Raw genomic sequence first — 27,490 nt, forward strand, 5'->3', positions numbered from 1 at the left:
CTGGGCTCAGGGTCCAGTGTGTTGTCAGAGTGCAGCAGTCTCAAGACTTGCTGACATAATTGTGCCCCATCCCTTTCCATGGGCTGACACTGTTTCATTCATCGGTAATCAGTAACTATGTGAGCAAACAGCTGACTACATCTAACTGCAGACAAATATTAATCACGGATACTAGGAGTCACTCATTTCTGGCTGCTAATAAATGACAAGAATCTGTATGCAGATCATCAGGTCAACAAACCATTGGCTATCAGTGAAAAAAAGACCTAACAGATAGTATAATGGTAAACTATTTCTGTGTATTATATGATCGTAATGATCACAGCCAAGAAAATGTTTCGTTATCATTTATAAAGCAGTGTCTAATACAGATCAGTACAAATATCCTGATTATTCTTTATATATGATAAACTGTAACATATGTAGTCCATACCATCAAAAGCTGCCATAAATTCAACTACAATATTGATCTATGGGTATTTTAAAAAGGTCAGCAATGATGACTTCCATTTAAAGTTCACTTCATCTAATTTTCATCTACAGGACAGCACATGGCATGTGAAAATACAAACACAAAAGAGGAAGATGTGTTCCTGAGTACACACACACACAATTTTAATAAATCAGTGGTAACCTGTGCTGTGCCTTACATGTCAATCACAAAAGCAGTTTGGTTACTAACAGGAAGTGCTTTGTGCTCAAGTAACTCTTTTGTATCAAAAGCAGTTGATTATTTTTTAAATTAGGAAAATGTTTTTTTATGTACTATAACTAGATAATGTGACACAGCAACCAATTCAGGCAGGCTGCTTACAAATGTTTTGAGAGAGGAAAAGGGGAAAAAGTGCACAGTATTTTCAATTATTGATGATTATATAAAATTTTTAAATCATCTGTAACAACAAATATATGGCCACCAAATGTCAGAGTTCATGAAATATAAACAAGTGCCGATTAGAACTTATTTGTAGGATATTTAAATAAGGACCCTGTCATACAGTTCACATTTATGGACAGCACAAAGGATGCTTTAAAAAAAAATTATGAGCATTTTATTTCAACAGTATTATTGTATCCTACAATTCTTTTACTGTGCAACAAAAAAACATCAACTAATCCAACCTCACAAAAAAAAAAACGACAAAAACGATTTCTGTATATGACAAGCTGATTTGCTACAAAATATGTTGTGTAAAGAAACGAAATACAAGAAAAATATTATGCCATTATTTTCTTTCTTATTGTCTTATTTCTGTATGAAACTGAAAACAGGGGTCAGGCAAATTAAGGCACAATTGTTTTCTCTGCCATTTACACAGTGTAACAAAATGTTAGAAGGCATTACATATAAATCCCTATATGTTTTATTCTAAAAATATGTAGGATATTATCAGTGTTATGTGACAACATTATAAAAATGCCACAAATATAGGAAAACTGACCCACTTAGTACTTGCAGCACAAACAACATTTTCAGGACAATTTAGACAAGGGCAAACTTGGTTTTAATAAATATTCTGCTTATATTTAAGGGTTGATAATGTGCTATAAACTGAGTGAGCAGAAGTGACATACAATGCTCACTGTAGCCACAATGGCTTACTCCCTTCACACATCAAACACAACACTGTGAGCAAAAAAGATTACACAGTCACAAACTAACATTTAATGTGACATTTTCCCTTTCTGATCGCACTCTGGAATGGGAACATGAACAGCAGCGTACTATTTACATAACAAACATGCTGAGTTCAAATATCACACTCTAGCACGTCCACACAAAAACAGCATAACATATTTTCTTGAAAAATTTTCACTGGAAGCTTTGTTTTCAATGGAAAAAATCCAAATTCAAAATGAAAATGTCTTTTTTTAACTCTATTTGATTCTATAGCACAGCACAGCAATTTTTAATACTGCTTAGTATTAATACACAGCATTTTAACACTTTCTTCAAATGAACCAGCAGTCTGTGTTCTCACTGTGAGACTATATAATCTATACAGTGAGACTATATAGCATATGCAATTTAAGCCACCTTTCTCTGGCAGATAATTCTTATATCATGCAGCCATCGGATGCAATCACATGGAAGTATATACACAAAATCAGTCCCAACAAAAATCCCCTTTAGTAAAGGACAAAACAAGCATTTACACACCAACAACATTGCCATTTATCCTACCAATGCACACAATATTGCAGTTACCTAATTGTTCACTTAATTCAGTGAACTTCAGTCACTCAACACGTCTACAGTTCTCACCACTCCTACTGTTAGTCTGGAGAGAGTAAGCACTCAATACTCAAAAGACTGATTTAAGAGAATGCAATAAGAATAAAGAAATCTACTTGCATAAAGTAAAAGACTTTATTTCAGCTGTAGCAGCACTGGAACAGATTTGGGTACCTGAGGATGAATTGACATAATAAATAAAGTGCATGTGTGTATTTAGTTCTGATTAGGTGCAGCTTAAAAAAAGGTCTTAAGCACTGGCTATTCTCACTATTTCTCAGCTGTTTCTGTAGGCCATGCACAGATGTAACCAGTTTTTAAGAATGTGGGAGATAAATAATGTATTAAACTATTACTTTATCAAGATAGGGTCAAAACGTTAATAAACTATCAAGAAAAATAAGGTGGTTCAAGCATCAGCTACTATCAGACTTAAATCAGTAATGTCTGATTCTAGGTCAGATTAAAACCTTTATTACCATGTCATGATTAAAATCTGTATCCCCATCTCAAGATAAACTCCCATTTTCTGTTTTAAGCATATGGCAGAGACTGTGCTATCCCATTCCCATGAAGCCACTGCTATTTCAGTGGTACTGGGAGGGAAATGATTCATAATATTTTTGCCTCAAAGCAAAAAAGTTTAAAGTGATTATTATACAGTGGTTCTCAAAGTGTGGTCTGTGGACCACATGTGGGCCGCATGCTTGTCAGGCGGTCTGTAGCTGACAGTCCTCATATGTCAGCAAAATGATGTTTAAATCATCAGATACACTAATCAGTCCAGTATTGATTTTACACGAGCTTTCATTCGATGCTCATTTGCATAAAATGCTCGCTTACCAACTAAGTCTTTATGTCACAGCACAAGCATTGTGTCTTGCAACCGAGTCATCCGTTACCCTTAGTAACGCAGTGCACTACCTTATTTTTAATTTTTATGTGTACTTTGCGAAGTTTGTAATTTTATGTAAACTTTTACTATACTACTGTCACAAAAGTACATTTAGTTTTGAATTGTAATGAACCAAATGCAGCAATTTAAAATTGAAATTCAAGGTACAGAGTGATTTTAGGCCTTGGTGGTCGCAGTCCGAAATACTTTGAGAACCACTGATGTAGATCATTTGTCCCGAACAAATTTTTGATGTCTATTTTTGCGACCTCAAGACTATAGCATAGCACTAACACAATATCAGACCATCCTCAACACCAAACAGCGTTTTCTAACAATTACTTTATCACAGATACAGATACACTGTCTTGATCCTTGACAACCTAAATTGAGTTGCATCCTTCACTTCTAATTACTTTCCAGCCAGATTAAGGGGGTCATCAAAAATGTTATCAGTGTTTGTTACTGCGGCTCCTTTGGTAGATGATGCCTTCTTTTTTGACTTGGGTGCAGCAGGGGATGAATCAGCAAAGATGTCATCTGGAAATAAGTCACATTATTTAATGTGTAAAATTGCAAGAGAGAAAAAAATGGAAAAAACTCAATTTTATGTTTTGTCCTATATTAGAAAGAACCGTATGATTTAATGTGTTTACTGGCTTTGTTACATCAGGTATAGCTTGTATGTAAGATCTTGAAAATGCATCTTAAATTCCAGGTCTCAGGTCCAAGTTAATTTTGCTAAGTTTGGTCTGAATAGCCAACTTGCCACTTGAGACTGTAGCTTAAAACTCATTTTCAAGACCTTGTATGTACACGGCCATTTGTGGAAGTTAAACTGAAAAACACGGCTTAAATTCAAGACCTCACACGAAACCAAGTCCCAGAATAGAACCCAAACATAAGCATGGCAAATGGCTGTAGGGCCCTAAGAGATAAACATCTGCATCGCAAATGACTGCATTTGTCACACCAGTTTTCCAGAATCTGTATATTTTCTCCCAGGAATGCCCACCCCTCAGCCAGTTTTGTCAGACATGTTACCCTCTATTTGTGCGGCATACTTTTGACAGCCTTAGATCACTTTCCTGACATACCTTCTTAATGGCAGTCACAGCTCTTAAGAACTATCTGAGTATCTTACTTGAGAACAATTTTGCAATTGCAATTCCTAATGCTGCCAGAAGGCAAGCTATGGCAGAACACAGCAAACACTCACCAATGTCTGTCTAATACAGCCATAAAGTAAGCTATGGCAGAAAAAACACTCACCAATGTCTTTCTGCTCAACTACTTTCTTCTCTGTTGTCTTCTTTTTCTTTTTGTTTTCTTTTGGTTTGGCTGCTGGCAGGTCAGCAAAAATGTCAGTATCATCTTTGAAAAGGGTCTCGTCTTTTGTTACAGCTTTTTTGGGCCGCCTGCGCTCACTTGCTGCTGGTGTCGTAGAGCTGGCAAAGATGTCATCCTCCTGTATAGAGGAAGAGACAAAACAGTGACACTGCTATCCTCTCTTGGCAACATGAGATACTGCTATGCTACGTCTTTCTATGCTCCTAAGCATTTTGTAATTATATCCTATTGCCATTTTCTCTTATATGATCAACAACAGTAAGTTATAACCTGAAAAAACAGGGTTAAAGTTTGTGGACAGGCCTTACAGTTGTAACACATCAGTTTGCATTACAGAGGTCCACCAGCCTATTCATCTGATTAGTTCATATTAATCTTTGGGTAGCAAAAAGTGCTTACCTTGGTGTGTTTTGTCTGGGCTATTGTTTCCGTACTGTCAATGCTTTCTGCAATTTTTTCTTTCTTTGCTGGAAGATATGAAAGCTCAATTAATTTGGGGGTGTGGGGCTCAATCACTCTGGTTCCATTCCTATTCACCCATAATGCTCCCAATCATGTTTTCTTATTCTTCAATGAAAAGCATAAAAACTCTTTCATCTCTAAGTACATAAATGCTTTTAAGGTCTTCAAAAGTAGCTGTTTGTATAGTAATGACACTAATGAATTCAATCAAATCAATCAATCACTCCTCTCTGTGCAGTCTGGCATGTGAGGTGACAACAGGGGACCTCCATATAGTTCTGTTTGCTGCTACTGTGGGGGCTGTTTCAAGCAATAGACCCCTGCTATTAAGGTCCTTCTCAATAGTTCGTTACCATGTTTCTTTGGGCCTTCTTCTGTTCCTCTTTCCTTACAGTGTCTATCACAGTTCTGGGAACTGAGTCTGGAGGAATGTAGTACACGTGACTTAGCCATCACCAGGCCAGCAATTGAATTGCTTCTGCCAAGGTACACACCCCTGTCCTATCTGGTAGCTCTTCATTCAAGATGGTGTTGGGTCAGAGGATCTTTTGTATGCACTGCAAACACTTGGTTTGGAACACTTCTAGCCTTTTCTTGATGAAGGCTGTGGTCTTCCAGCAATCTAACCCCTAAAGGCAAACACTATAAGGAAGTTGCTTATGAAGATCCCAATCCTTCTGTGGATGTTGAGGCCAGCAGATCTCCAGATGGGGTTAAACATTGCAAAAGCTTGATAGTATGAAGATATTGAGTACTCTTGAGAATATAAAAAATTTTATCATATGAAGCTGCAAAAGGGTGATCATCACTTAAGTTTATTAAATGCAACTTGTTGTCACTGCCGAAGCAATGCAACATGGTAGAGTGGAATCCACCCAATAGATCCGAACAATTTGCACTTTAAAATACCATTGTATACAATCCAATTGCAAACCAGAAGAGGACAAAAACAAAGCAGAATCACATGTAAACATGAAGGTCCAACGCTTTTATCCAAATTGAAGCACAACCACAAAAACACAAAATCAGCGAAAGCCAGCCCCTTTAGCCTGTTAGGCAAAGGGACAGAACTCTTCTATCTCTTAAAAAGACTCACCTTTCTTTGCATTTAGACTGGAATCTGCAAAAATGTCATCATCTTCAACTGTTATCTTAGGAATTTTTGTTGTTGTTGTTGATGATGATGAACTTGATGAGAACAAGCCATCTTCATCAGCATCTTTTGAGGAAGCACTGGTAACATTTCTCTGGGAATCCATGGATGGCTTTGATTCAATACTTCCAAACAAATCAACAGCAGCAGATTTAGGTTTGGAATCACCAAATAAATCAAGCTGATTTTTGGGTTTTGACTTGGAAACACTGAACAAATTATCATCATCATCAAGCACAGCAGGTCTTGTTGCTGGCTTTGACTCTGCTTTAGTTGCACCACCATCCAGTTGTTCTTTGCTAATTGAATCTTCCTGCCGGACTGCCTGCTTAACAGGAGGCTTAAAGGCTGATGGTCCTTCTGAGAAAAGATCATCATTGCTGAACAAATCTTTCACTTCTGGCACATCTAGCTCCTGACCAGGAAAAGAAGGTAACTCTGGTGATGTTGGGGTTGTGGCATCCTCAAAACTGATGCCAGAGGTCAGAGCTGCCTTTTTCCGAGCTTTGCGACTTTGTGGTCTTCGACGCGAAATCACCTTTGCTCGGTCCTGTTGGAACAAAATGAATTTGTACTCACAATTGGCTGTTTACAGTTTCTGAGATTTATTTTTTAACATTAGAAGAAGCTGTGAAGAACGGTTTGTTTAAATAAAAAGCTCATGTTAATATATTTGCCTGCATATTATGACTATAAACATGTCAATATATTCAATAAACATAGTACCACACAATGTGCTACATGCACACAGGTACATGAAAACATCCTTTATCTATCCATTTATCACTCTCACACTTTCTCTCTCTCACTCACACACATTTTCTGAGAGACAAAGAAGTTACTTTTGAAGCACTCTGGAGAGTGCTAACATCTGCAGGGTCATCAAAATCTACACCTCCAGGATCCGTGTCTCTGTTAGGCGGCAATGCGCCTGGGAGCAGAGCTGCAGGGTTTAACCCAAGATTTTTCTGTTCATGGAACAAAAGTTTTGTTACCGACCTCAGAACATGAATCATCTTAACAGTGCAGACCACACTGAATGTAATAACTCATTAAACAGTAACGGAACACATTTATGACTCTTGTATCTGCAGCAATGTTTTAAGATATACTGGTGGAAGTACCAGCTCCTTAAGATATACCGGAGTAATTTCATTCCTGTCGCCTATGTTACCTACACAAGGCAACAACCATGAAAAGACCTGGACTTCACAACAAAAATACAGCACATTCACCAAAAAAAACTCAGCTTAATGCATCACGTACACTGCATGCAAACAAGCAAGCAAACAAGCAGTTAACCTGCAACAATAAAATGCACTAGCTACAAATATACAAGACCCACAAAACAAAATCACACCTGTAAGCTGCCTATCTTGCCTTTAGGTGGTTGGGGTTTAGAAAAACTTCCAGACTTCACTGCTGATCCAGGCTAGAAAACAGAACACCAAAGCACTAGACACATAAAAACTGTGCAACACCCATGCTAAAAAAACAAAGCAGAGAATTCAGGAAGGTTTAAAGCATCAAATCAAAAGCACTAATAATTCTCTAAAATTATTCCTTGAGCTCTTGAGAAAATCTGCCTTTTATCAGGGATTGAAAATAGCTCCTCCCCTGTCACACTCCATTCCAGAAAAACATGGGCATGCACATCACACTTGTGTATGTGTTTATTTATGTGTATGTTGTTTATTTTTTGATGGAGGTATGGATGACTGAGGTTAAGAAAACTAGACTGTTAGCTGTACTGACATCAGTGATGGAACAACCCACTCTTGCCATTCTTAGAGATTTCATGTCTGATAAACACCATGACACAAGTATGAGAGAATGCTGAAAGTCCAAGATAGCGTCAAAGAATAGGATGAATAAAACAGGGTAAAACAAAGTCTTGAAAGTTTGTTATAGCATCAAGTTCTCATATTTTGTGCAGCAACTGAAGAAACAACAGAACATGCTTCTACAGGAATCCAGCAAGTGGTAAGCCCCCAAACCTGTACACAATATCATGCAACTGTGGCTGTTCTTTCTTAACCCAACTACTCAAAAGCATTCCACATTAAAAAAAAGTAAATAAAGCACAATATCACAATAATGCAAGCAGAGAAATATTGGTTGACAAAACAACGGTAATAATCTCACTTTTTCCTCAAACAGATCTTCTGAGGACACAGGTGACAAAGGAGACTGCAAATCACCTGGAATAGCAACAATATTATCTGAAACATATCTATTACTCACAAGTTTCAAGTGCAGTATAGGAATAAAGAACACCAAAGCACAGAACATTCAAAACTAAAGGAAAATCTGTTACGCATGATCCCAAAGCACACAGGACCAGGAAAAGAAATACCAAGAGAAGAGAGGTGAAAACTGTCCATCATGAAAGATATTCATTAAAAGCAACAAATAAGTTTTGATTCACTGGCCTTCCTTTTAACATCCAGATACAGGCAAATTTAAAGAATTTTTTCAAAATTAAACATGACATAAAATTAAAAAAGAATTTAATAATAAGAATCATAATAAATAATAATAAATGCAAAATGTGTAAAGCTCATACTCACACTCCTAATGAGTATGCTCTTAGCGCCTAGGAACATCTAGATAAACTAAAATCTTCAAATCAACGTCTTCCTGCTTCCAGGTTAACTAGTATGCAACTCTATTCAAATATGGTTCACCTAGTCAAATGATAAAAGTTTGAGTTTTTTGTTGTTTTTTTGTACAAAGTTTTGGGGTACATATTATTGAAGATGATGAACAAGCCTATGTGAACTGGATAGTTCCTGAACAGGTTGCACATATTTATTCTCAATAGCCTAAAAGAGTCAACACAATGGATCCACTTTGTCCTCTTCAATATAAACATCTTATGTTGCTAAAACAATAGTGTGTTGATTCATAAGCAATTTCATGTTTTGCTTCTTGAAATTCTTTTGTAAATACCTTGTTCCCATACTAACAGCAAACTACGTTCACTTACTGGGTGTCTCAGATAATGGTGATGTATCCTCATTCTGTGAGGCTGTCCTCTTTTTCAGCTCTGCCAAAGGCCCCAGTCCTCCAAATAAGGCAACGCCCCCTGTTGGCTTTTTGAAAGGCTTTGTGTCCTAGTATGAATGACAATGAAAGCTCTGTGTTATCAAGTTCAACCACATGAACTTGCTGCTACATAAAACATAATGACTTAAAATAATGCTTTAGAATTTGTTTAGAATGCTTATAAGAAAAAAATTTTGAACAGAAAAGAATATGTCCTGAAGTCATGTATGCATTCCTGGTTTGACTTTTGTCAACATTAAATAGTAACTGCACAATAAATCTATTCTGAAGATTGCTCTTTTGTATAAGTTTTTGATTAGTGAAGAAATCTGTTGTGGACATATTTCAGCATAAAGTGGTGCAGAAATAGACATTGCTATGTTTAAAGAATATCCATCTTGCAATAAATCTTCTGTTGGTTTACTCCTTAAGAGTTCTCACAGATGGTGGAGACAGAGGTGGCTTTGGTGACTGTGGTGTTTTCGGTGTAGTCTCCCCTAATGATGGCTCAGTTGGTGGTTCCCCAAAACCTGGTGGGCGCGGCACATCCACTTTAGGTCGTTGTGGTTTAGTAGCCAAAATAGGGACTGGCTTTGTCACAATCACTGGCTGGGGTTTGCCAAACAAATCATCATTGTCCCCATCACCAAAGAGAGGATCAGACACTAAGGAGAAAAAAAAAAAAATCCTGATTGTGTTCCTGAACTTTACAGTATTCATCTCACCAACTCACAAAAAAGAGAGCCAACTGTTCAGTGACAAAATCTTATAGTTATAAAAGTTGCAATGCACAAGCTACAGCAAATAATGTCACACTTCATGTATTAAACTGTTATGAATGGGACAGCGTTGTCAAACATAGCCAACATTTTCACCTGATAATGCTTTCTCTCTGGCTGGCTTTTCGCCAACAGCAGGGGGTTCTTTTTTGTCTTCCTTTTTAACATCCTCTGATTTTTCCTCCCTCTCCCCATCTTTCTCTTCATCTGTTGAAGGTTTTCTTGGCTTTTTCTTCAACAAGGCAGCAGGGTCAAGCCCTCCAAACATTGACACTGCTCCAGCAAGTTTCTTTGGTTTAGCAGGTTCTGCAGTTTGTTCTGGAACTGGTTCTGGAGTCTGTTTGGGAGGTTCCTGAAAACCAAGTTTGTTTATGTACTACTTGTAATTGCAATTTTTTTAAGGGAGTATTTGTTAAAAATGATCTGTTTATTTTGTTCCTTTGTGAGACGTGTACGATCCAATTACAGATGACAAGCAGCAACATTTCATCTTGATGAATTTTTCAGTGCATTTCTACCCGACAAAAACACTTTCTTGGTAAGTAAAATGCTTACAGATTGCAGCACTGACGGCACAATCCTGAAAAAGAGCCTACCTCTTCAACAGCTGTGAAATCAGATGACTCAGATGTGGTAACTCCCCAATGGGCAGGGTTTTAGAAGCTGACTTCTGACAGACACAGTGAACCAGAAAGTAATACTGACCAGCTGAACTTTTAAGTGCATTTGAATGTACATCTATGACAGCTTATGAATACCAAATACTCATAAATATATATGCATGTCATAGCAGTTTAAATTATCATGATATGCTTGGCTTTGCTGGATTTCAGCCACATAGAGAACAACATAATGGTCACAGGATTTTTAGTTACTATGCAGTGAAACAAATGAACTCTCTCCCTTTCCATATCCGCCACCTACCAACCAATGAATCATTAAATGTCTACTGAAAACTTAAACATTACTCCTAATAACAGTCCACACAATGCTAGTCCTTTTTCATGCCCTTTCCTCCTTTTCCATTTATTGCTACTTCCCTGCACTTCCTTTTGCAAAATGACAATAACCTCAGTCCTTGTTACTTAGATCCTCTTTACGTTTTTATATATTTGTCATTTATTCATCATCAGTACTGTTATTTTTCATTCTATTGTTCATATGTTGTTTGCTTGTTCTTCTGTCCCTCGTATGTTGCCCATGTCTCATTCTTGTTCTTAAGCACTAAGAGCATGATCCTTAAGAATGTATGTGCTATATAAATTTTGCATTTATTATTATTTTTACACAAACATCAAATGGCTTTAAGCTCAGATCTCACCATCTCTCTGGTTGTATATTATGTGATGAAGATTCAACACATAACAAGCACTCCATGTCCGCCCATGTCCAAGTTAACTAAATATCAGCACAAATACAGCTCAACTCAAAAGTCTTTAAACTAAAAATATGAGGCAATACAACCAATATAACATTACTATTGACTAATGTTTTCTTACTTTGGTTGAAACACCAAACAAATCTTCATCGTCTTCGTCATCATCAAAGAGGGCTGATGAAGTGGCTTTGGTAGCACTTGACCCTGTTGCCCTGCCAGCGGCTAATGGAGGAGGCGTCTCCTTGGTAGGCGGTGTAGCCAGAGGAGGCACTTCTTTCTTGGCAATGAGAGGAGCAGGTGTCTCCTTTTTGGCAGGTTGAATAACTGGACCTGGTGTCTCCTTGGTAGGCTGGGTAAGTGGAGCAGGTTTCTCCTTCTTGTCAGGTTGGGTAAGTGAAGCAGGTGTCTCCTTCTTTGGAGGCTGGGTAAGTGGAGCAAGTGTCTCCTTGGCAGGCTTGCTAAATGGAGCGGGCGTATCCTTGGAAGGATGGGTCGCTGGTTCCGCCTTGGGCTTCTGTTGTATATTTAAGATAGGTAGAAAAAGCTTCAGCGATATCAATCGGCCATCAGTCTGCTATCAATATGAACTCTATGGTTAGGGTTAGGAATCAAGAAATAAATAGTGAACAGAATGCCATGACCTACAGAGGCTCGCTCTTTTTCTGACAAAAGCCTGCTAACATTTTAGCCTGCAAAAAATATGCTTATATATATTTATATGCAGTATCTGCATGTATATTGTATCTAAATGTATGCAGTGTCTGTGCAAGCGTGCATTATTACATGAGAGCACAGCTGCAAAGTTGTACCCATATTTATGTCTGGTCTGTACAAGTGTATTAGAGCTATATCTGTGTGCTAAAGTGTCCATTTAGCTGTGAGCAAACATGCCATGCACTTGTAAATCAGGAAATATTTTAAAACACAGTTTGCAGCACTAATGGATAACATTCCTACCTGTGCAGGAGCTGGAGGTGACTTGCTGAAAATGTTAACAGACGGTGACTCCTCTGTAGTACCAAACAGGACATCCTCATCTTCAAACAAACTCTTGGATCTCTGAAACAGGAGGGCAACAGAATTTATTACCAGAGGTATACTGAACTGTTCACAGCAGCTAGAAAATAACCAGACGATGCTGCAAGGGACAAGGAATGTGTTCTGAAAAAATAAAATCACATTAGTAAAGGTCATCATAGAAACTGCACTAATCTTCCTAATCTTTCTTCCACATAGTTAATGATGTGCAGCATTCACTTTGTCCAATTAAACCAACTCACTCTAAATACCACAGTCACTTTCCCCTCTCTTCCTTTTCCCCCAAGAGAAGTTATAAGGCAAAAAAAAAATTGTCAGGATTTTCAATACAAAGATGACAACCTTTAATACTCACATCTTTTCTGCTGTCTGATTTTTCTGGAGCAGTAGTAAGGGTGGGACCAAACAAATCCTGTTCATCTTCTTCATCAGCATCAAACAGTGAGACCAGCTTCTTCTGTGGTGTGCTCTTAGCAGCTGGGACTGGCACCGGTGCTGGTGGCTCCTCCTTTAAGCATTTAATGACTGATACACTCTGATTTCACCATGACAGTGATTGATGTATATATCCTGTTCATGTCTGTTCTTACAATTTACTCGTGCTGCATATTTTCATACTTCTGAGATAGGTTCACAAACCACTTACATTCTATGACTGATATGTAGTATGATGTGAAAAACAAGCCAATGTGATAGTTCATACCTCTATTAAACTAATTTCGCACAGTTAGGATAACTTAAAAGAAGTGACATTCAAAACACCAGAAAATGTTATACCTTTGGTGCCTCTGATTCACTTTCATTTTTCTTTCCAAGAATGTCTGCTCCACCAAAGAGTGCGACACCCCCAGCTGGTTTCTTCTTGCCACTACAGTGAACATGGCAGTTATCTTTAAGAAAATTTGCTTTTTACATATGTATGGAATACAGAAAATGTTACTATGGCTTATTAGCAGTTTCCATACCTAGACTGGTTATGACTTTGTCACATTTGTGAATCTGTTTTCAAATGTTTATTTAGCACATTGGGGACATATTACTTTTCCTTAAAACATTATATGATTTGAAAAAAAAAACCAGTAAAACAAAAAATGCAAAGCACAGCTTGACATTGTAAACAATGAACAGTGTTATAAAGAAAAATGGCTGCTCCACAATCTTATCCTACATGTTTTTCCCTCATTCCCCTTTATTTTTTAGAATTAGCATAAGTAACTTGATCCTTTGACCAAAGTAGAATATTTTGTAGCTTCACCACTCCTCATGCAATCCCAGGTAATTATTGTTTTCTCCAATGCTGACTTCTGACACACCAGACAACTGTGTTAACTTTTACATGAAAATTCTAATATGTTGTTATCTGTTCCTTAGATGAAAATCAAAATTTTCCTGTCAACTTTCTGGATATGCTAAAATGATTAACAACAAAATTTGAAGAAATCGAACATTTTGAGCACTGGTCAGCAAAATATCTGACAGCAGTTATGATCACTGGTTTGACTGTCAAAGGACTGGAGTGTAATTCTGGCAAGGCTGGCATTTACAATATCTATAATGTTGGCAAGACTGCCATTTATGATTGTATTTATGATTGTATTTATGATGCCAAGGCTGACATTAAAATAATATTTATAGTTATACCTTTCCTTAGGCTTTGCTACTGCTGAAAACAGGTCATCTTCATCTTCATTGGCACCAAAGAGTGATCCAGATTTTAACCGTTTTTCCTCAGACTTCTAGATGATGAAAAACATAAAGACAAGGGCATTCACAGTAAAGTTAGTTATGACCCTTGAACATTCCCTTCAATGGACTATTTTTGTCGCTAGACTCCCTTCATAATTTTCTGGGTCTTCAAGAAAGAAAGTTCTGTCTCCACATAACAGGAAACAAGAATTCAAGAATTCTCTATAAATTTAGACATGTTTCTAATGTCAAACCTACAACATATTTTTACTGTCAAATTTCTCTGATTTTTTCAATTCCCTAGGCCTAAAACTAAAATGTTAATCCTCTTTTCATTTAACAACTGCTGCATTTCCTTCAAAACTTTCTAAATGGTTTATGTTCTTCACAACTATCTCACACATCATATCTTAATTATCTTGATTACTCTTGGTTAACTTCTTTTATCATTGGTGATGAGCATTTCATTATAAAATGACAAATCATATCTAGCGAGCGCCCTGGTGACTATGTTCACTTCCATGCTCTGACCTTTGTAACAGCTGCTGGATGCTCAGTTTTGCCTTTGGCTGAACTGACATCTTTCACTTCCTCCTCCTTCTCTGAAAACAATGAGTTGCCTTCCTTGGTTTTGGCAGATGGCACTGCAGGAGGTGTCTTGGGCTTGCTCTTGCTGGAAGAAAAGGACATTAACATGGGGTCTTTACTCTGCCCACTCAAGACAGGTCTGTTGTTACATTTTAACATGGTCTACCATCCAAATAAAGGTTACAATGATTCTGCACCATATACTAACCAACTCCTGTTAAATCTGCACAGGCAGGCAGGCAGAGAGACAAAGTGTATGTATGTGTACATAAAAGAGAGAGAGAGAGAGAGCAAGACTTTGCAGCTACAGAAGAAGAGCAACAACCAAACATAAATGAATGTTTTGTGACTGAATGTGAAGAATGTACTGCACATTATCAATAACCAGATCATGATACTGTAGATTTACATAGTATCAAAAGTTTATAAATACAAAAATATAATTCTGTTTGATACAATCAGCTGTAGGCTGGAAACATCTACACTCCATAAAAAACGACACATTGCACTGTCAAATACATTTACTCAAAAATTTGAATATGCAAAATGTTTTGTACAGTGACTGTCAACCTCTACACTATATATTTTCATGCATTTATGACTTACAGCTTTTATTTCTATTTGAAGTGAAACTTTTATTAAAATAAAGCTTCTTTTTGGTTGAACAAAAACATTTTCTATTAAGCACAATCCACACAGACAGCACTGCAGACACTGTGGTTTTGTTGAATAACAGGTTGTTTTTCTTAAGAAAATAGTGTAACACAGTTGCAGAAATCTAAAAAGAATAGTCTAGAGTCTAGACTAATTTAAGACTGATGTTTACAACTGAGTATCAGTGCAAACACCTGACATTTAAAGGCCACCATACAGTGTGCACACTAGTGTTCCTTCAAAACACAAGATTGTTGTACACAGTAATGGCCAGCAGGAAACTTCTTATCTTACACCACTTCCCTATCCAGCAACACAGAGCTCCTAGATACAGCAAGGTGCTGATAGCCCTAGGAAACACTGCAGCTTTCACATGTTTGTCTACTGGCAAGTAATTAGGTGCAAGGATGTGATCCATGTCTTCTGCTTGATGTCTGACCTAAATGCTGGAAGAGAGAAGATTGTGTTTTGTGCATGTGTATGTGTGTGAGAGAGATATTGTGCTTTGTACAGGTATGTGTGAGAGAGAGAGAGACTGTGTTTTGTGCATGTGTATGTGTGTGAGAGAGATATTGTGCTTTGTACAGGTATGTGTGAGAGAGAGAGAGAGACTGTGTTTTGTGCATGTGTATGTGTGTGAGAGAGATATTGTGTTTTGTACAGGTATGTGTGTGTGAGAGAAAGATTTTGTTTTGTGCATGTGTATGTGTGTGTGAGAGAGATATTGTGTTTTGTACATGTATGTGAGAGAGAGATTGTGTTTTGTGCATATGTGTGTGACATAGATTTGTTGTTGCTCCAAGACTTTAGTTCCAGCAAGGGTATCGGGTGGGACAGAGAAGGAGGGGGTATTTTTTAATTCACACTACTTTTTGAATTTACTATGTACAGTTTGTTCTCTTGCTATGGCTTTGCATCTGAAATAAAGAATTTACTGGGATGAACTGACTTCTGCTTTTTCAACTATGATGGCTCATAAACACATCAAAAGTCAATATGTGCCAACATCAACAGCAGAACCAGGGAGAGAAAAAGAAATTCTCCAAATGAACAAGTTATTAAGTTTGTAAAGTGTTTTCTTTGAAACTGAAAATGAAATTCATTCTGCATTAATTTCTCTCCAAAGACTGAGATGAACTGAAAACATCAATATTAATATGAAAAGCTAATATTAAGATAAATATTAATATACAAAGTTACAAAGCTAACGATAATGATACTGACATTTATTACTCTGCTACCACATCAGAATTTCATGTAATGTACTTTTCCTCTTGAGCTAGTCAAAACCCAATATATGTCTTCCAACAGAAAACTTAAACAACATCCCAAACTATCACTAATGACAATAACACTAACATTGCTGAAGATGCTTGTACCTACTGCACTGTTACAAAAAAACTAGTCCTAGAAAAAAGTGAAATGAATGGTTAAATTGTTGATAAAAAATGAAAAGTTTGCAATGAACAAGGCAGATGAGCTTGTGAGATGGAGTGTATTAACATTTGCTGTCTATTGTAACTGCTTTGGTACTCTATGTTTGCTTGAAAAAATGGCAGTAAGTAGTTCTGATGCTTAACAATGCCCCAAAAATAAGAATTTCATTGTGTTTTCACTTTACCAGTATTCAACACACCATGGGTAAGCAGCTGCAAAGCTACAGCCATTAGCTACATAATGAAGAACAGGTTAAATAGCAAAACTTGCATCACCAGTAAATCTTACTGTCCACACTAATAATGATACACTTGAGTTAAGAGCTTCAGACTGCTTTAGCAAGTGACAGCATGAATTCCTGGCGGTCATGCCAAAGACATGCCAGCAATTTCGAAGCCATAGTGATACTTCTTCAGTGATTAGGTAAATGAAGACTGTGATCTGTGAATTCTTCACGCGTCATTTCTGTCAGTAATACTTGCATTTCACACTGCAACAGCCCTCAGACATTACAAACTTATTTGCTCTCTAGTGGTGAGTGTAGGACAGGGGTCGCCGTAACTCCTGCAGGTGTCGGCCCAGATAACATTCACAATGCTGCCCTCCCTCCTGCTTGAAGATTAAAGAGCTCATTCAGGGTAAAGATGGTGAGCAACAAACAGTACCCACCTATTTTGAGCCTGTTTCCACCTATCCAGGAAAGCCATTGTGGTAGAAGCCACAAGAGGTAGAGGAAAGCATGTGTGGAAGTCTACTCTCAGAACTGTCCTACAGCACAGAGCGGCGCATATGCAGTTCTATGCTGTAGCAAAACACAGGTTATAGTGAGATGAGGCTAGGTATTTCTCTTCCCCAACTTCCGACACCCCACCGTCTCCCCCACAGCTGCTACACAGCACCAGTGCTTGGAGGGATGGGAGGGTACAGCACTCTGCACACCATACTTCAGATTACTGTGCGTCCAAGTGGAATCGCAATCACTTGCTTCGAAATCATCTCCTCTCTAAACTGTTGCTGATTTCGTGTGGGGTGTTAACGTGTGTGATGAAAAAAATTCAATAATTAAAAAATAACTGTACATAACCAAGAAAATTTTTATCCTGCCTATGAATTGTTGTATCCCAGTTTTTTAAAGTTCATTAACAAAGCAGTTTGGCGGCCGCCCTCTTCGTTACAGATGGTGTATCTGGCACATCTCACTCTATTATATATATGTCTTCACATCTTTAAAGAAGGTGTTAATGATAAAGGCAACGTGTGCCACATACACTTCAGAAATACGCACTGTCACAAGGGAAAGCGGCAAACTTAAGAGACTGAAACAAATCTGAGAGGTAGAGGTGGGGTACCGCATACGTCAGTTAAACCCTGACACAACATAAAATCGCTAAACTGAAAACAAAACAAGCAATCATAACATTGTCGGCGGGAGGAAGGGGAGGGACCATCATGCACTAGCACAAGACGGTGCTTTACCCTGCAGTGAGATGCGCGCGCAGCCAGCCTCCAGTACAAGCGGCGGCCGTACATTCACACAGGTTGCCTGCTGCCAGCCGTCCCTGTAGCTCCGGCACCTGCCCCTCCGCCGCCACCTTCTCGCCTACCTGCTATCGCTACTCTCTGCAGCACAGACAGCAGAGCGCTCGTAGTTGCCTCTTGTACTCGCCTAGCATCTGGACGACAGCTAATGAAAACAACTGGCAGACACGGCGATAACCTTGATGTAGCCCCACCCGAGGACGAGGTGTACACGGAGACTGTGCGGGAGACTTGGGAGGGAAAGGGGGGGAAACTGAAGAAATGGTCACATTCTTCACAAACGGAGATTGAGGGAGGGAAATTGATGGGAGAGGTGGGAGTACTTGCACTCTTATTTTCACGTACAATTGATACTGTAACTGTGCGTCGAGATCACTAAACAATGTACAAAGTAATTAGTATGTGTGTATATACTTTTTTTTTTATCTCAGCCGACCCTACATCATGCTACAATTTTGATTTTTTTTTTTTATATATATCAGATAACTTCATCCTGTTAGTGGGTTCCCCTACCCTTTCTTAATCAATCATGGTAGATACGCTAGACATCAGCTAATGACCACGTTTATGAGCTCATCAGTCTCCAGGCAATCTGTAACGCCCTTACTACTGTGCCTCATAAGCACTACGATTTATGAGCTTAATGACCGACGATCCATTTCTTCTGAGCAGCTTCATGCTTAAAAAAAAAACGAACCCCTTCCCGGGAGGAAGGAGCTCTGTGTGTGTGCGCGCCTGAGGGCAGGAGACCTTTACTGGTATTCAACTTGTTATGGAGATACTGCGCAATGCTCTGTGTGTGTGCACCTGCGGGCAGGAGATGTTGACTGCTATTCAGCTTGTGATGGCGTTACTGTGCAATGCTTTAAGTGATGAGTTTCCTTTGGGCACGCTTTATCCACATCTTACAGTTCCCATCATGTTAGCCTCACAAAATTCCACAGCAAAAGATCGCCTGCAAATTCATCTGAAACTTTAAGGCTCAGGGAGCACTTAATGTCACTAAAGATGGTATATATGATAATAACAGTAATCTCATCGCTCAGTGGCCATGGAGTTAATGAGCACTCGGTGGTTTATCATATCGTTGTCATGTGGAGGTGATACCTTTCACTGATAATTCTGGCACCATTCACTGCTGGATGGCTTTGGGTAGACTGATAGCAGTGATAAACACTGTCCACCACAGAGAGAATAGTAAGGTCCTGGTTTCAGATCTTGTGTTAGGCTACATGTATTTCTTTCTGCATGACACTTGTTTGCAGGGATTTTCTCAGCCACCCTGACTCCTCCTCCTCCTTCACCCTTTGCCCCATCACTGCAAAATCTATGCTAGGCAACATCAGTTCTGTGATTTTCTGCTCTGAAGACACACAGCCATGGAACATATGTGTCATATAGGAAACCACGGCCATTATTCACCACTAGCACCATATCAGGAAAGGTGGCTGTCTCAGTATTATCCATTAGATAGAAACATACATCAATCACATAACGATATGTCCAAACAATGAAAAGAAAATTTGCTAAGGGTGTCTCAAGCTGCAAATATTAGGAGTCACAAGTATGAAAACATAAAAAAGTTTAAGTCAGAGATGTCATTGTGTAAAGTATTTTGTAATAAACAAGACATTTGATTTCTAGTCATTGGTTGGCATTAATGTCAATGATTTGGAAAAGAACAGTAGAGAGCAAAGGCAAAGGACACCGGAACCACCTGGGCCCAACTGAAGGGGGCTGCCCAAAACCAGGTCCCTTGGCAAGATGTTGTTGCAGCCCTATGCTCCTCAGAGGAGCAGCAAAGGAATAAACTAAACTAATGTCAATGATACAGATGTAAAAATATGACAGTAATAACTAACAGTTTCTTTACATTAGGGATTAAGATTACAAAATTAACAGGTATAAAATGATGTGTATTCTTTATCCAAATGGCCAAATATTTTATGAGTGGGTCTTAAAATCCCAAACAATTTTAATTGAATGGGAAACACTGAGATGATGACAAGATGAAAACTATTTTATCTGTGAGTCACTGATCAAGATGATCAAGATATTTATGCTCAGGAACTTTCTAAATTTAAAAAAGTAAGTTAACATGGTCTACCATCCAAATAAAAGTTGCAGTTACAATGCTGCTGCACCATATACTAACCATATACTATACAAAAGTTCCTTCCTTTTTGATAAATACATGTGTAAATAAATGACTGTCATTTTGCCTTATTGCAACAAATGCTTGAGATAACATCTATGTTCTCCTTCCAAAAGATAAATGACTGTCATTTTGCCTATTGCAACAAATGCTTGAGATAACATCTGTTCTCCGTCCAAAAGATACACATACCTATGCCTGTTTGAATAAACAAACATGCACATGCCTGCATAATCATGGCTGCAGATATTCAGCAGAACTTTACAGTTTACAAGTTTACAGCACATAATAGCAACCTTCAAGTTGATGTCCAGCATGTGCCAGCTAACTGTGGCACGTACTTGATGTGTATACATCAACAAACACCAAAATTAATCTTAATGGCCTCATCAAGAAATATTGCAACTGTATGCACCCTTTAAAAGTCACCAACAAAGTTTTAAAATATACAGAGTGAATCCAAACACACAAAGAAGAATATGAGCCACAAAAAAAAAAGTGTACTCTATGAAGCTCGAATTTTTTTTTTTTAATCTGTATGCAATCTTTGCAGAGCTAAAAAACAGTACTACATGCCCCCTCCACCATCCACAAAGATAACTGTGATGGAAGTAACCATGGCTGACAAGCATTAGACATTTCATATTAGCATCTTTACCACTCACTCTCCCATTTTCTTTGCATTAATAAGATTCTAACCTTTTAGCCGATGCTTGGACAGCAAACAAATCCTCATCCTCATCATCAGCAAACAGACTGCTGGCTGTGGTGGCAAGGGAAGGGGTACGGGGTGCAGAGATCTTGGGTGCAGAGTCACTTGATTTAAGGCTGCTGCTGCGGGACGACTTTGCAATCTTGTCTTCCTCTTCCTAGCAACAACAGAGACCCCCACTTTCCCATGTACAGCATGTCATGACCTGCATTCTTAATATGTTTCAGGTGACGTCCTGTAAACATGCAGTTGTGGGTACATTTATATGCGCCCACACGCTGAAGTATGGACTTTACAAATTTCTTCTGTGTTGTAGTACAGATATTACTTTTTTCCTATGCATTAAATGAATATTATGAAAGGTGCTTCTTTAGAACTCTCAATTATGCTGATGAAGATGAGACTGGATGATAGGGATGACTCAACTGGAAAGGAAAGAAAAACACACCTCACTATCCGAGTCAAGCTTTGGCTTTTTGAGGGCTGCAACCATTGGGTTTCCAGCTGCCCCAAACATAGACACTGCACCAGCTGGGAGCTGCAGATTCATTAGTCACTTGATTTTCAGATGGTTTTACAACAGGTTTACTAATTTCAGGAATGCTCTAGCTGTTCAATTTTGCTATTAAAAATTTCTGTGACCATGTCGATAAAACCACATAAACTCTCCTCACAAATGTTTTCATAATATCATAATTGTAACTTTTAGCAGCCTCTGTCTTATCCACATGCATTAATTCAACATGCCACTCCTCAGCCACTCACTCAAAGCCCCACCTTTTTCTCTTTTCCCTTGGAACTGAGCTTGTCCTCATCAGGAGGAGCCTCAGACTGTTTTGCAGGTGTTGCTGCAGGCTTAGGTGAAGATATTGATGAGAAGAGATCATCCTCTTCATTATCTTCTCCAAACAGGTCTGTTTTGGTCACAGGTGTCTTCTTTATGGAAGCTGCAGCAGCTGGAGACAAATGTAAGAATGTATCAGGATTTTGCATGCATGCACAAACGTACATGCTGTGAAAAGCATTTGTAATTCAAGACAACTGTCCTCTGTTAGATACATCATATGTACATAGATGTACTCATATGTACATATATATCCATTTATATATACTTAGCAATATGTACCTCAAGATTACCTTTCTGTGTGGTCTTTGGTGCAGTATTAAAGATATCATCTTCATCATCATCATCATCAAAAAGGCCCCCTCCTCCCCCTCCAGATATCTTGGCTGCAGCTTTGGTTGAGCTGCTAGAGTCAATAGAGCTGACAGTGGGTTTTCTCTCCTGTGGTCTCTCTTCTGATTGTGTGGATGCAGTAAAAAGGTCATCTTCCTTTCCTGAGAGCACAGGAGAAAATTGCTTGAAGCATACAAAACTTTAACCACTTTAGCAGACACAAAATAAACTCATCATAATGTTAGTTTATATTATTCAGTTACTCTGGTTTCAGTGAGTTGAAGGAAGATTACTCATGCAGGTACAAACATGTTATCCATCCCCCTTGTGTAAAGATGTCTTTTAAAAATGAGTGTAGACGTTGCAAAAAAATAACCTTACCGTATGTTCTACATTTAAAAACACAGGCAAGTAAAACTGTAAATTAATGAACCTTGATTCATTGCAAATTTTATTATCAGAGATGATGTACCATGTCAAGATGGCATTCATGAATTGTATGATGCTCTGAATTTTTTTTTTTTTTTTTAATTTCTTTGTTAAATCTACAAATGAACTCCACTCACCTCCAAAGATGGGCACTGCCCCTTTAGGAATCTTTCTGCTACTTTCAGCTCTCTGTCTGTTTTGTGACTCAGGCTCTTCTGTTGAGAATAGGAGACAAAAATGGTGACAAGGGACTAACTGACCAGGATATTTGGAGCTGGTAGTCTCACAATCACATACGACACCAAGTCAACTTGTAACTATTACTTAAAATATGTCTGTCACATCTATGCGACTAATTTCTCATCACTGACTATGCTAATCAGCTACTGGTGTTATGTAAAACATCATCATCAAATTCCAGATTATAATGTGTTAAGCAGGGCTCAATGCACCGACAGGTAGATGATAATGTTGTTTTAAAAATCTGTTCACAATCACAGTCAGCTGTATCAGGATTTTGTCACTTACCAACTGTATCAACGGCTGCTTTGGCTTTCAGCTTTTTGGTGGCAGTGGGCTTCTCAACACTGCCAAACAAACCTCTCTGAAAATGCAAGCAGATGACATTTTCAAAACCAGTGTGACATCAAATGTCACAGAAATGACCCTGCTATTTCTTTTTCTTTTTCTCCCTCCTCTTTGTTCTCTCTCTGCATTTGTAGGACAGGTTGTGTTATGCTACTATTCTATCTGTTGCACTTTGTGCGTGTCTCTGCAGTCTTTCTGACCTTTACTTTATGTGAATGTGTGTATACATGTACATGCACATGAGTGTGAGCTGATTAATAATAATGATGAAGATAAGATGTGCTTTAGCTAATTAGCTAATTAATTATACTGATGAAATAATAAGATGTGCTTTGCATACCCCAGCATTGTCGTCGTCATCATCATCAAATAATCCTTTGCTGCTGGAAAACAAGCCGCCAGGCTTTCCGAAGAGGTCATCCTCGTCCTCATCATCAGCATGTCCAGCTTGGCCAAACAACCCATCTTCTGCCAAGGTATATGCATCACATATGTCACTGAACCTAATATCAGCACTATGCACTAAGTTTTCCATATGAGATTACATTTACATGGGTTTCCTCATCTTAACTAAAAGAAAATGATGCTCAAACTGATGATCAACAACAAGGTTAATTCAAGCATTTATTTTCTTTCACTGACTAATAAACATATAAATTCTGACCTAGTTTTGCCACAAGTCTGACCTTAAAAGTAAAGAGTACAAGATGAGAGATTGATTCAGAAGTCATGGAAAGTAAGCAGAACATTACTCACCATCATCAGCAGCTACTGCTACATGCTTGCTCTTTCCTTTTCCTTTCTTCTCCTTCTGCTTTGTCCTTTTGTTTTCTTTCTCCTCAACCTTTGACACTGATGACTTTCCTGTCATAAACAACTGTCTATACTCGAAGCATAAAGCCTTTCTCTGATCATGATTTTGGACTGATGATGATTAAACTGATGAGAAGATTCTGCAACTAATGATCTTTTCATTTTTGAAACTATTCTAACTATTCCTGCTCATTGTAAAATTGCAACTATACATTTAACAGGAGAGAGACGAAACTGATAAATAAAATCCCTAAAGGATCACTAAAATCAAATATTTCATGCAAGAGCTCTCATTTTAGAAATGCTATAAAGACACTTCTCACTTGAAGTAGAAGCATCTTCATCTGCACTCTCGTCTTTAATATCACTCTTGTCACTTTCAGCCCTGCCTGGAGGAGGTTTAGGCAAAGATGCTCCAATCTTTGCTGCAAGTTCTGAGGCAAAGTCTCCAGCAATGTTTTGGCTGCCTTATCTGTGAAGTGAAGACACATAGGTAGATTCTTATAATACATTAATAGGAAGTAAAAAAAAAAAATTTTTTTATATGTGTGCAAGGAGGGGAGAAAATTGGAGTAAGCTAATAGAGATACATGAATACCATAATTTTATGTTCATATAAAAGAAAAAGCAGATTGCTCATGGGAGGTAACTTAGTCACTTATCTTACCATGTCCTTTTCCGCTCCTTCCTCTTCTCCCTTTTCCTCTTCTGAGTCTTCTATGGCATCTTCTTCATCAGAATCAACTTTCTTGGCCCTTCCAAACATGTCCTCCTCACTTTCTGTAGAGCCAGTCTGAAATCATAAAAATCAAAAGTGCAGAAGTATTGTGTAGATTTCCTCAAGGTCTTTTAAAGTTTGTTCTCAAAGTTCTTTGTTGTCAGTTATGATCATCACAATCACCTTGCAAATAAATTTGTATCAGGTGGAAGAAACTCCATCTTTTAGAAAGTCCTATACTTCTAGAAACCTTAGATATACTGCAGTAACTATAATACTCATAACTGATCAGCTGCCAGGTCAACCTGATAAACAAAAGAAATCTGCAAAATGAGGAGGAAAATGATGAAGTTGCAGTTACAACAACAGATCTGATCACTGTTCATGTTAATGGACAGAACACCGATAAATACTAAAGACATGCTTATACCTCCGAGTCAGACTCATCTGAAGTTGACACTCTTTTTGTCTTGGTAGTTGTTGAAACATGTTTTTCCTCCTCGCTGTCAGAATACTGCAGAACAGATAAAATGTCAAAAATAAAATGCAGACATGTATTTCTATCAGAAACTAAAAGCTGATATAAATCTGTCAAATAAATAAGTAAAGAACTGTGCAAATTCTGTAGACAATTTTTTTCATTGCTACCAGTAAAAAGACTTGCTTCTGTTTGCAGCAACAAGTTGTAATGCAAAAAGGAATTTAGTCTCTTCAGCAGACAACTAAGAATTTAAAAGCTACAGCAATTAGTATGGTGCTGTGATGTGCAGTGTTTCTGATATTTTGCAGCCCAAATAAGGTGCCTTTCAATAAGCAAGCAATGAATTTGATTGAATAGTTTATTCCTCAAGAATATCAACTTTAGTCAGATTAGATTAGATTTAGTCAGGTAAGACTGTTTTCCTGTGCACATTTGATGTATGCTTTATCTGTATGACTTTAGTCTTTATATAACATGTTAAAAAAAAATCTTGTATATATCTTTGTGCACTTGATCCTCATGGTTCCAATATTTTTAAAAAAAATTCTGGAATGATGTGGCAGACAAAAAATACTATTATGTTCATTGTGCAATGCATAATTTTAACAAACAGTCCTTACTGAAGTTCAGAACGACTAAAAGCAATCCTTCGTATGTTTTTCTCTTTCCTACAATAACAGAATGATACCCATGTCTGTGGCAAGGGCAGACCAACAGGTCAAACTGCACTGTGGCCAAAAGTGTCAGCTGCAGGAAGGAAAAGGGCAGACATTTCAAATGGCTAATGTTTAATTAAACTAGCAATATACCTCTGTTTCTGAGTCTTCATCTGTCTTTTCTTTCTCACTATCACTGATACTACCATTGGTCAGTGTCTGTTTCCTCATCTGTGATGAACACATAAACAAGCAACAATTTAGTCTTGAGGTATTCTGAACATAATAACTGTGCATATCTCTTTAAATCACAATGACCTTGACTGCAATTTTCTTCAACTGTCAACTGTAGTAGCAGTGTGTGTAAAACATACTATCAAATATTTTTACAAAAGACTCTCTGACCTTACTATGAAATAGAAGACTGTAGCAAGCACTCACCTGTAATATCCTCTATCAATCCTACATTATCATCTTCCAAGAACTTGGCTGATCCTATCAGACATGGTAGCGCCCGTGTCACGTATGGATCCTACATATCACATAGTGCACAGTAAGAAAGCCCCAGAAGGCCATCATTCAGTGACACAAAGAAAACCAGCAATGAATCAAGCATGCTTAAATTCTACATCTTTGCTAATATCCTCAGCTTTGACTTGACACAAATGTGGAATTTGAATTCCATGATATTTACATATTAACCCTCTTGGCATGATGGGCCAAAATCATGGCTCTGTTGGCAGACCACGATGAGCCACAAATATGGCTCTGCTTATATGACTCAAGAAAAGCTCTCCTGTTGGTTGATCCAGTTAAAAACCAACCAATCAGAAAGTTTGTTTCTATTCTCATGTCTTCTTCCTGCAGTTTTGGAGCCATTTTGAATTTGTTCTGAGCAATTTTGTTTGGTTTTTTTTTCCCTTGAAAAAAATGAGTAGCTTATCGAGTTTTCTTGGATTTTTTTATGTCAGAGTGACTTGCAAAGTTCAAATTTTCTTCTTCCCAAAAATGTATAGGTTTCTTGGTCTAAAGATTACATGAGAGCAGCAATAATAAAAACAATCATTAGCCATTGTCTTCACCCTCTTCAATTATACGCCATTACTTTAGTACATGCTTTTACTTCTTCACCATACTAAGAGGGTTAAAATATATCAGTCTTTCAAAAATAATCTTGAAATAGAAACCATGTAGCAGAAATTTTAAAAATCTGCAGACCAGACTAAAAAGCAAGACTGACTTTTTATCAAGCCCAGACGAAAAGCAAATACACTCAAAAGAATCTCACAGCTGACATTAACTGCTGAAAAAAAAAGCTACTTTAGCTACTTTAATGGCATTTTACTGACCAGTTAAGACCTACTACCATCACTGGTCTGCTGTTCCTTTTCTAACACCAAAACTGTTGATGTCAAGTTCAAACTGCAATCTAAGTTTTCTAATTCTAAAACTTAATCTCTTTTTATGTGTACCTACACAGATTAGAATACCACATTTTAAAGAAAAGACCCCATAAAA

General features: G+C 37.9%; 1 protein-coding gene across 4 annotated transcripts; it reads right to left on the minus strand.

Annotated features, from left to right (window-relative positions):
- Window positions 1-1,142: 1,142 nt before the first annotated feature.
- Window positions 1,143-24,577, minus strand: LOC112562168 (WASH complex subunit 2-like). 4 transcript variants are annotated; one of them, XM_025235235.1, is made up of 17 exons: window positions 24,441-24,577; window positions 24,061-24,168; window positions 23,645-23,772; window positions 23,245-23,320; window positions 22,854-22,931; window positions 22,248-22,448; window positions 21,888-22,066; window positions 21,559-21,648; window positions 21,098-21,267; window positions 14,557-14,698; window positions 13,981-14,075; window positions 13,117-13,207; window positions 12,695-12,847; window positions 12,259-12,360; window positions 11,423-11,815; window positions 10,520-10,593; window positions 10,026-10,275 (listed from the first exon to the last, which is right to left on the minus strand). In XM_025235235.1, exons 8-17 carry the CDS (start codon window positions 21,625-21,627, stop codon window positions 10,158-10,160), a joined length of 1,407 nt encoding a protein of 468 aa, XP_025091020.1. In that variant the 5' UTR covers window positions 21,628-21,648; window positions 21,888-22,066; window positions 22,248-22,448; window positions 22,854-22,931; window positions 23,245-23,320; window positions 23,645-23,772; window positions 24,061-24,168; window positions 24,441-24,577; the 3' UTR covers window positions 10,026-10,157. The 4 variants fall into 4 exon arrangements, with proteins under 4 accessions (XP_025091018.1, XP_025091019.1, XP_025091020.1 ...); XM_025235233.1 differs by lacking the exons at window positions 11,423-11,815; window positions 12,259-12,360; window positions 12,695-12,847; ... (10 more) ...; window positions 24,061-24,168; window positions 24,441-24,577 and adding exons at window positions 1,143-3,671; window positions 4,404-4,599; window positions 4,881-4,948; ... (4 more) ...; window positions 9,086-9,212; window positions 9,586-9,809 and having other exon boundaries at window positions 10,020-10,275; XM_025235234.1 differs by lacking the exons at window positions 11,423-11,815; window positions 12,259-12,360; window positions 12,695-12,847; ... (10 more) ...; window positions 24,061-24,168; window positions 24,441-24,577 and adding exons at window positions 1,143-3,671; window positions 4,404-4,599; window positions 4,881-4,948; ... (3 more) ...; window positions 9,086-9,212; window positions 9,586-9,809 and having other exon boundaries at window positions 10,020-10,275.
- Between the last annotated feature and the right edge of the window lie 2,913 nt (window positions 24,578-27,490).

This window comes from Pomacea canaliculata, linkage group LG4, assembly GCF_003073045.1.
Source record: "Pomacea canaliculata isolate SZHN2017 linkage group LG4, ASM307304v1, whole genome shotgun sequence".
Lineage (NCBI taxonomy): Eukaryota > Metazoa > Mollusca > Gastropoda > Architaenioglossa > Ampullariidae > Pomacea > Pomacea canaliculata.